Genomic DNA, 10,640 nt, shown 5'->3' on the forward strand with positions numbered 1-10,640 from the left:
TATTCAAGTCGTTTCCACACTGCCTTGTCACGGGTTTTGGATACTATATTCGAAATTATCACAAATATTATGAATCGGTACTTAACATGCATTCGTAGTATGATTTTTATGTTAATATTTGACATCAGTATTCACTACACGAACGCACAATTGTATATTTTGGTTTTATTGTTTCCATTATGACTATAATAACGGTTGTAGGCCAGGGTACACACTTCATTCTATAAATTGTTAAAGTGAATGATTAATTTCAAACAAATTGAGTTAGTTGTGCAGTTAAGTTATTTTTCAAGTGGAATGTGTTATCGTATGAAGGCGTTTACGCTGACGTGGTTGATGCACGTCATCGTATTCCAATTGCGTGGATAGATGCCCATGATGTCAATCACTGGATTGTCAGGTCCAGACTCAATTATTTACAGACCGCCGTCATATAGCTGGAATATTGCTGAGTTCGGTGTTGAACAACAAAAACAGCAACAGCAAACATGTAGTTATAGTCTTCAATATGAATGTACGCTGTGGCAACAAAAATACATGTAAAAAATAAAAATGATGAAACCCTTTCTATGATCATGAGAAAGCTTGCTGAAAGCATATTCCATTGTATCGAATAGTGATGGTGCCAGGTGTGAGTTCTTGCCCAAACGGTGGCACCCATCACAAACACATGCAAAGGCAAGTCAATTGTCCGCCTGAAAAAAACCACAGGAAAATATGCTACAATCAATACAACTGAATTGTATGTGACATCATTTTGGTCACTCAAGCGTCATATTTGGACATGTCCTCCACATATCTACCGCACAACTTTACTGGGGAACATCCTCGAAAAGAAATCATGCTTCAGAGAGTTCAAAAGAAATTGTCTGCCACAAAATCACTTTGTGTAATGTGCTTTTATTGAAAACATTTTCAGGCTCAGAGTTTTAATCTACAAAAATATGGTTTTACAGCTGTACCTGAAAAGATATCTTATCCCCATACAAAATTCCAGAGACAGACACGCTCACGCTCACGCACACGCACACGCACACACCACACACGCGCATGTACGTCGCTATATAAGTACACTAATCTCTTGACGCGACGTTAAGGGGTATACAGGAATGGGTGATGTCCGTCCGTCACGTTTCCTGTGCAGAACTCAAAAACCGTGAGATATCTTAACCAAACATGGCACACAGATAGGTCTAGTGGTCAACTGGTGCCTTTTAATTGATAGTTTGGGATTTTTGAAAAATGTATTTTTCGAATTTCCACGGCAACGACTTTGAATTAGACTGAAAATAGCGATAGTGCTCGTTTTCGGAGGGCTAATGCCTTGCACACAAACCGGACATGTCATACTGGCGATAGTATAAGTAGTTCATGCTTGTTTGGTTACTGCTTCCATAACACACGTTTAGGATATCCAGAATGTCTAGCAAACACTTGGTACCTTAGGCCAATGGTTTTCATGAAACATTTTATTCATGATATTTCATGATGAACCATGTTTTGATTGTAAATGGAGGCCAATGTTTTTTCTTCATAAACAAAATAAATAGTCTATTCATACGGAAAATACAAGCGACTCAACCTGTCCATAAACACAATACTGAAAGCAGTCTAGCGCACGATTCCGACCACATCTTAAGTATGCGCTGAATGCTGGACTACACCATTGATAACTTCCGTGTAAAATTTGGGGATTAGTCATCTAGGCGAGAAGTAGGCATTCCCATGGGCATCAATTGTTCACCCTCCTTGCTGATCTGTTTCTCATGCATATGAATCGGAATTTCTGCTCGGACTGGCAATATCAAAACAATGTAATTTGGTCGAGAAGGTTACCTTAAGCTACGTGTATATCAATGATCTGATATCGTTCAGTTATGGTCAAATAGCCAAGTCTCTACCACTGATTAACCACCTGAACTAGAAATATAAGTGAACAGTGGAAACCTTAGATTTATGCATAAAGATTCAGAGTGACAAAAATCTATCCGCAACACTGTATGACAAGTCCGATGGCTTCAACTTTCCAATATTCAACTTTCCCTGTCGAAAAATTTGGGGTGTGGGGGTGGCTGTGCAGTGTTGCGTCCCTTGGGCACGCCAGAATCCTATGATTGTGGGTTCGAATCCCGGTTCGCCCCAGTTATGTTTCTAGGTTTGTCAGCACCATACCCGTGCTCGTGGGTTTCACCGAAGTGGTAAACGTCTGAGAACTGCATCACTTCGGGCTTTCCTCCAACATTAAGCTGACACGCCCCGATATAACTGTAATACTGTTAAAAGCGGCGTTAAACCCAACTCACTAGCCCATCGCAAACACTTCACGAGGAGGGAGGCACTATTTTCCTCCATCATCCGTGAATACACCGGGCAGTGGTTGGGTAGTGAGATCAGTAGGCCATAAATGGTCATTTCATCAGGTGACTCACCCAATGAAATGAGCCCATTTATGACCCACGGATGTCAAATGAGACCTACTTCGTGCATGAACTTTGTGCGAATCCTACCGCAGACCATTTCCCCGAGGCAAGAGAGTCCACTAGCCTCCACATTTCACAAGACTTCAAAGAACATCATACAACTCTTGCTCGGAAATGTTTGATCAAGGTTACAACACTCAAGGCATCATATCAATTCTTTATTCATGTACATGTGTAGGCCAGTGGCCCATGGTACAATATTTAATCCATCATTAACATTTATAGGCTTAGTGTTTGGAGTCTAACATTCATAGCATGGTATATAAAAGTTGCAACATTTCTAATAACAGTTTCATTGTTTACCGCCATAAGCATATTGAATTTAGCAAGAGTAGGATGTACAAAATACTTCTGTGGTAAATACTGAAGACGAAGTTCATCATAAGCGTTACAAATTAATAAAAAATGATATTCCTTCTCGACATATCTTTGGTTGCACCTATTGCACAATCTCTGCTCTCGTGGAGTATTAACGTATCTACCAGTCTCAATGTGGAGAGTGTGGGAGCTACAGCGAAACTGGGCTAGTGCAACGCGAAATTTGTTGATAGTGATAGCAGACAAATACAACTCTAGACGAAATGATTTTTTCAAAAGTGTATAATGGAACATTTTAGAACTATTTGCTAAAGACTAATGCCAATCCTGTTCGTAAGCAAATTTTAACCGATCTTCACATTCGGAAATAAATGATTCGGGGCAAATAACATATTGGTTCTCCCATATATATCCGAATCCAATGCTGTATAAAAGAGTTTTGACTTCTGTAGCCCAATTAGTTTTACCATGTTTGGCTCGCTGAAATAACATATCATAACTTTTCTTAGGATATCGTGAATGAAGGCATCAGTAAAGCATCAGTAAAGCTTTCAAAACGTTTTAGCGTAGGCATGTGGGGGACATTTCCAAATGTGACGCAGCAGTGACAAAAATGATGTCCGATGCAATTCCCTATTTTGACTTATACCACATGTTCCCGTGTTTTTTTAGGTGAACAATTGACTTGCCTTCGCATGTGTTTGTGACGGTTGCCACTGAGACTGGTTACGCTCACCTTTTCGCGAACACCTGGTATCATTACTATTTGATAGTGATTCATAAACACATGCTCATGATATAAAGTAGGAATCGTACAATCGACTCTGCTTTGTGCAGAGATTTCTATCGGATATGGAAAGGGTTTTGTCGATTTAATTGATGTGATGTAGGATAGTGGACACTCGAGCCTCGGGATCGTGATCATTGCCTCACATTGAAGCAATGTGTAAAGCAGACGGACACAACGCAATGGCAAATGTCGCACACGATATCAAGCGAGAAATATTTGTGAATTGTAAATTGTAAAGTAAATTGAGCGTTCATTTGTCTGAATAATAGCTGGTCTCCCTCTTGCCGGACAAGGCTGTCGTTTGAGTGGTTGGTTAAATATAGCGACTACCTTGCAAAGCGGTCATGTGGATTCGTTGGTGGTAGAGACACGTAGGGTATACATGCCATTGAAAACAGAATCTAGAAGAAATGTGTCGATCTTGTGACTTATATTATAGCTTCAGCATCAGGGGATGGATGTCCATGACATTCGTCCCTGTATGCCCAATTTTAATGTGATTGGGCCCATTTCGGACTAAGCGAAACAGATTATAAGAGTCATTATTCCACAAGAACTCGTCCAGCGATATTCTCTCCACAGCCAGGATATTGGTAAAATATTGTTTCCTACAATAAGGTTTTGAACCCAGGGCCAGTTGTCAGCCGTTATGGACATTTTCTTGACCTCCAGGTATTCAAAGACCGACTCGGGAACCTGGTCTGTAATTCCGAATCTATTGAAAAGATGCTTGCACTGGCTGGCATTAGTGGTGCTGACGGAAGTTGGACCGCTGGCAATGAATTCAAGGGGGTCTCCAATCACATCAGACAGGATGAGAGATATCACCTGCAACATTCACATCAATATGTCAACACAACAATTATTGTTATAACCTTCAATAAATGTATTTGTAGGTGATAAACATTCAATCTATGTTGTGATATGTTAAGCTGATAACATGAATTCTTTTCAAGTTCATATAAGGGGCACTGGTGGCACAGTCGTCTAAGGCGCCGCGATTCGCTGTGCAGAGTTGCGTCCCCTGGGCACCCCAGAAACCTATGATTGTGGTTCGAATCCCGGTTCGCCCCGATTGTGTTTCTAGGTTTGTCAGCACCATACCCGTGTTCGTGGGTTTCACCAAGTGGTAAACGTCCGAGACCTGCATCACTTCGGGCTTTCCCCCCACACGCCATAATATAACTGTAATGCTGTTTAAAGCGGCGTTAAACCGGAATCACTCAAGTTCATATAATGTACAATTTATGGTAATACGGTATATTATAAAGAATGTTTCCAAACTATGGCGCCGGGCTTGAAGGTACATCAATACCACCTGCACTTTACTTTACGTCATCGGAACAATGCTGTACACCATAAATGACTAGTGGTGGAAGTCACCGAGGAAGGGAAATATGTCTTTCGTAAATCAATCCATTTTACCACGTGGAATACCAAGAATATTAATTTTAAATGTTACGTAAACATGTGCAGTGTGACAGAACAATACAATGTTATACAGATCCATATAAATGCTGATATAAGTACTTGTGTTGGTGAAACGTCATAATTGGTTAGGGGGATGTCGTCTGAGGCGCCGTAATTAGCTGATCAGAATCTGATAATCGTGGGTTCGAATCCCAGATTAGTTCAGTATAACATCTACCCTCGTAATTCACCAAAGAGGTTTGTGTCTGAGACCTGCATCATTTCTGGCGTTCCTCCCACAGCAGGCTGACACGCCATGACATTGTAGTAACTGAAATATTGTTCCAAATGATGTTATTGCATTACACTAACTCACTCAGGTCAACTGATTAATGAGTGAGTGAGTATGGTTTTACGCCGCTTTAAGCAATATTCCAGCAATATCACGGTGTGGGACACGAGAAATGGGCTTCACACAATGTACCCATGTCGGGAATCGAACCCGGGTCTTCGGCGTGACGAGCGAACGCTTTAACCACTAGGCTACCCGACCGCCCTCAACGGATTAATTATTGAAGACACTCACTGAGGCTGGTCTGGCTTTCAGAGCAAGTCCTCCTCCTTTGAGAACCTCGATGTTGGAGCGGACGAGGTTGAGCTCCTGAATGGTCGCCCCCTTCTCTGACAACAAACATGTCAGCTGCCGTTCCTCCTCGAGGGTTATAGGTGGACACGGGGTCGGCAGAAGGGCTGACCCGCCACCTACAAATCGACCAATCAGCCAAAAAGATATTTGTATGCGTACAAACCTTTAACATCATTTCGATTGGGAGGATCAATATGACAACGCAAAGAATGAATTCGTCTCTACAAATGAGAACGATGAATTGCAAAATAACTCGAAATCCAGAAAAGTGTATAAAACATCAATTCGGTACTTGACCATGAATACCCTGTACCCAACAAAATCTGAATTTTGTTTAATTTAAGACCCATGACGGATGAAGTTCTTTAAGAAACTATCATGTAATTTTGTATAGAAATGTGTACATGGCACGTAGTGGGAACAAACCTATATAAACCTGTATAAGGCTGTGGTGTTAATGAATGAGGCTGGGATATCACAGTTTGGACCAAGCAAATCAAAGACAAAAAACATGAGCAACGATCTTTGCCATCGACCAATGAAGACATAATCAGCCGACCGCCTCCGTGGTCTAGTGTTAGAGCGTCCGCCCGGAGAGCGGAAGGTCCGGGGTACGATCCCCGGCTGCGTCATACCAAAAGACGTTAAAAGATGGGGCTAAAACAAGGACTGGTCGGTATACTGTGTCTGAGTGGGGTATTCATGTTAAACTGCGGCATGGTATCTCAGTGAGCTAGCACTATAAATCGGCATCAGTCCGGACTAGTACAAGCAGCCACACAAACACATACACGTACATGCACGTCGCTATATAAGTGCAATGATCTTGGACGCGACGTTAAACCCCATTTCACCTCACCACATAATCAGCCAGTTCATTCGGCCCTTGCGACAGATAATAGGGGAGTACTTTTGATAACTCACCTGTTATAAGCACAATCAGAATGTCATCCTTTCCCAATGCTGACACCAGTTTGTGGATTTCTTCAGCAGCCTTGAGAGAGTCCTCATCTGGGAGGTTATCCTTGGCTCCCTCGTACACTCCAACAGCATGTCACTGGGCAGAACAAGCACTCGGTCAGGAAGTTTGTTTGTTTGTTTCTTGTTTAACGCCGCACTCAGCAATATTCCAGCGATATGATAACAGTCTGTAAACAAGAGTTTGCCACTAACGTGGCTATATTCCCCGCCCCTGTTGCAGAATTTATGACATAATTAAATCTAAAAAAACCTAACCTTTTTTAACCGAGGTGGAACTTGTCATGGAAATTGTAATAAAAAAAGAAGAGTTTGGAACCTATGTCCATCTAGTTGCCATGGATACGTAAAAAATAAAAAATTCTAAAATAAAAGGCACCAGTTCACTTTGTTGGGCGGGGAATAATAATAGAGTCTTGCCCGGATAATCTAGTGATTGACATTATGAGCATCGACATACGCATGCATCCGATGACATGCATCAACCAATTCTGCGAGTCTGGCCACCCGATCCCGTTAGTCGCCTCTTACGAGAAGCATGGTCGCTTTTTACGTCAAGCATGGCTGCTGAAGACCTATTCTACATCGGATCTTCACGGGTCAGTCAGGACGTGATGATTTGGTTTGGTTTGTATGTTGTTTAACGCCGCACGCAACGATATTCCAGCTATATGATCGCGGTCTGTAAATAATCGAGTCTGGGCCAGACAATCCAGTGATTGATATCATGAGCATCGATCCATGCAATTCGGATACGATGACATGCACCAACCAAGTCAGCGAGCCTGACCACCCGATCCCGTTAGTCGCCTCTTTCGACAAGCATAGTCGCCTTTTACGGTAGCATGGATTGCTGAAGACCTATTCTACCCCGGATCTTCACGGGTCAGTCAGGACGGGATAGATGATCATGCATTGGCGTTAACGTTTCTACTCAGACAGTGCGTGATCGTCTACGTGAGGCTGGTCTCCAGTCACGGAGGGCATGCATTCGCATCCCACTGTCCCGACATCACAGGCAGGCAAGTTATAAGACCGTTATTTAGACTAGGACTCAGTAAACCAGACGTAAAGGGATAAGAATGTCCTTGAAAGAATAATTTACGTGACAGCGCATTTGGTAAACTACAAAGAAAGCACTGTAGATAGAGTAAAAATAGATAGGATTACTATTGAATCAGTTTTTGGAAAGTGAATAATTCGTACATTTTTATTTAGTTGTTAAATTTTCTATAGATAATAATATGGAGGGCTTTGTGCAAAAATCCAGTCTAAAGTCACGCTGATTATAAAATGCAAATGTTCCCTGAACACACCACCAAGGATTCGAACATGTTGTTATCTTGATAGTTTTGTATTGTATGTAAATGAAATTAAATCAAGTTTATGAGCCATTTTAGAGACATAATGAGTTGTAGCATATCACGTTAATTACTACATGAAAACACGAGTCCTTGGATTCAAGCTGTAGGTCAGTTAATCACAGTCAACTTCTCAATTTTGACGTAACAACCCTCATCATATTCAAATATGGACCAATTATCGTGAGCAGCGTCCTACCAATTGGGATCACGAAGCTCCTAACAAATCCGTACAACAATAGATATTCATCCATTGAAACAATGGCGCTCTCCTTCTTGCAGATCTGTTTCTTTGTGCATATGAATCGGGATTTCTGCTCGGGTTTGAAAAGTCAAAACAAGGTAATTTGGACAAGAAGTTTGACTTCAGCTTCAGGCATTTCAAATGTTAGGTTTTAAAGTGTCTACGTGAGTGAGTAAGTAGGGATTGTATGCCGACTACAGCAATATTCCTTATACAGTGAGTGAGTGAGTTGGGTTTAACGCCGCTTTTAACAGTATTACAGTTATATCACGGCGTGTCAGCTTAATGTGGGAGGAAAGACAGAGCTGATGCAGGTCTCAGATTTTTATTACTTCGGTGAAACCCACGAGCACGGGTATGGTGCTGACAAACCTAGAAACATAACTGGGGCGAACCGGGATTCGAACCCAAAATCATAGGATTCTGGCGTGCCCAAGGGACGCAAATCCGCACAGCGAATCGCGGCGCCTTAGACGATTGGGCCACCCGTGCCCCCTCCATGTAGGGGAATGTTTTGCTCGTGCAGTGATGTATAAGTTTCCGGTCTCTACTTCAAAGCATACAATTTTTATCTTTGAAAGGAACGAGTATTTTTTCACTACAAATATCTATCAGGACATCCAGTGAAAGTTTTTTGTTTTGCTTTTTAAAATCCCAGGCAACAGTATTATTTTCCATTACTGTCTGGAAGAAATAATATTAATGCAATAACGTTTAACCCCCCACGACCCCTCCCCTCTCCACACAACCCCCACAAGAACACAGAATATCAAATGATCGATCCCTTACTATTTCTTGAGCTGCTTGAACTGCTCCGTTGCCCCCATGGGAATGCTTATAATGCCCTTCACGATGTGATCACCCAGCATTTCCTCCACAACTCGCGCCATACCGCTGACCGCTTTACCAAAGCCAACAACAAACACATTCTTCTGCAGCTGATACTCCTTGCCCCCCACACACAGAGTCCTCGTCTCCTTTCTGTACGTCACTTCTCTCTCCAGCATCGGTCTCGGCATCACCGACTCAACAGCAGCCTGGAATATTTGTCTCGCATCACCTTCCATTGCTTCTCCTGGATCAGCTTCCCAAAAAAGGATGCGTGTCGAAGAAGTACTTGTCGTTTAGTGAAATAGTTGGTTTTAACAAACACTTTCCTGACAATGTCAATTTTACGTTTCAGGAAAAGGGCTTTGTGCTGTACTTTCCTTGTGACCAACCGCTTTGGCGATACATCAACCACTGTAAAAGAAATTATTTGGTTTCAGGTTTCTGCACACGGACCGTTGTGCTCAAACGTCAACCAGCAAGTATTTATGACAGTTGACATGGAGCAGAAAACGTGTTTTGAAACCAAAGTTGCACTAATTACTAATTTGGTCACAAGCGTGGTTGTGGTTTTAGGGAGGGGGTCATGGCGATAATGCACATAGAGAAATGGCAAAAGATATATACTCTTAAAAAAAAGAAACTTGACACTGACTTTCAAAATGTAATATAATGCGATTGTTTCAAAATAGGACACAGAAACCATAATTGAAACACTGTTTGAAGATCAATGTACACAATGTTCAAAACATTAATCGTGTCACCTAGACAGACACACGTACACGATACAGTTAATGTCACAGGGGTACAGAAAATGTCAGTATCGGTTGTGCCTACCACGTGCATCAATCACCGCTTGACACCGACGACCCATAGATGCAATCTAGTTGTCAATAACACGCTATTGGATGTGCTGCCATTCATGCTGAAGTGCATCAAGAAGCGCCGGAAGTGTTTGGGGAGGTGGATTCCTTCTGCGAACGCGTCGATCCAACTCGTCCCACAGATGCTCAATCGGGGACAAATCTGGTGACCGGGCTGGCCAAGGTAATGTCTGGATGTTGTTGTGCTGTAAGAAGTCCTGACAAACACGAGCAATATGCGGTCGAGCGTTGTCCTGCTGGAACTGTCCGCCATGAACGTTGACGTGAAGTCTCTGTAACGCACACCCGTCAATGCACCTGCCACATGCACGAGAGGCGTCCTACCACCGTCATGAATTCCGGCCCATACCATGACACTCCCGCCGCCAAATGGGACAACCTGTAAAAGTCCAGCCTCCCTCAGTCTGTTGCGTACCGTTTGATCTGATATTCTGCGTACCCCAGGGATCTGTGTGGTTGTAGACGTGGCTGTGGTAGTGCGGTCTCGGAGGTGTCGCAGCCGGATGTATCTATCTTGTGCTTGGGTTGTCACCCTTGGTCTTCCTGACCTTGGTCTGTCGTCAACTTTGTTGGTGTTGTTGTATCGGGTCCACAGTGCGGAGATTGTCTGTCTGGATACGCCAAAGTGCCTGGCCACTTCTTGCTGAGTTGCTCCAGCTTGTAATCTCCAAATGGCGTTGTTCCGTTGAGCTGCATTCTTG

The 10,640-nt window shown here is 42.7% G+C and overlaps 1 protein-coding gene across 1 annotated transcript; it reads right to left on the reverse strand.

Moving 5' to 3' along the window:
• Window positions 1–683: 683 nt before the first annotated feature.
• LOC124120683 (glycerate kinase-like) lies at window positions 684–9,310 on the reverse strand. The gene is made up of 6 exons (XM_048401810.1): window positions 9,017–9,310; window positions 7,728–7,747; window positions 6,569–6,685; window positions 5,585–5,760; window positions 4,201–4,416; window positions 684–695 (listed from the first exon to the last, which is right to left on the reverse strand). Exons 1-6 carry the CDS (start codon window positions 9,292–9,294, stop codon window positions 684–686), a joined length of 819 nt encoding a protein of 272 aa, XP_048257767.1. The 5' UTR covers window positions 9,295–9,310.
• Window positions 9,311–10,640: the final 1,330 nt, after the last annotated feature.

This window comes from Haliotis rufescens, unplaced genomic scaffold, assembly GCF_023055435.1.
Source record: "Haliotis rufescens isolate VD_foot unplaced genomic scaffold, xgHalRufe1.0.p SCAF_23, whole genome shotgun sequence".
Lineage (NCBI taxonomy): Eukaryota > Metazoa > Mollusca > Gastropoda > Lepetellida > Haliotidae > Haliotis > Haliotis rufescens.

What these genes read in the sequence shown, in the direction of transcription:
- LOC124120683 (XM_048401810.1), bottom strand. Translation starts at nt 9,294, where the DNA reads ATGGAAGGTGATGCGAGACAAATATTCCAGGCTGCTGTTGAGTCGGTG. An exon ending in TTTACCAAATGCGCTGTCAC is followed by an intron (nt 6,686 to 7,727) that starts GTAAATTATTCT and finishes ATGCTGTTGGAG; the next exon opens with TGTACGAGGGAGCCAAGGAT. An exon ending in TCTGATTGTGCTTATAACAG is followed by an intron (nt 5,761 to 6,568) that starts GTGAGTTATCAA and finishes GTCGATTTGTAG; the next exon opens with GTGGCGGGTCAGCCCTTCTG.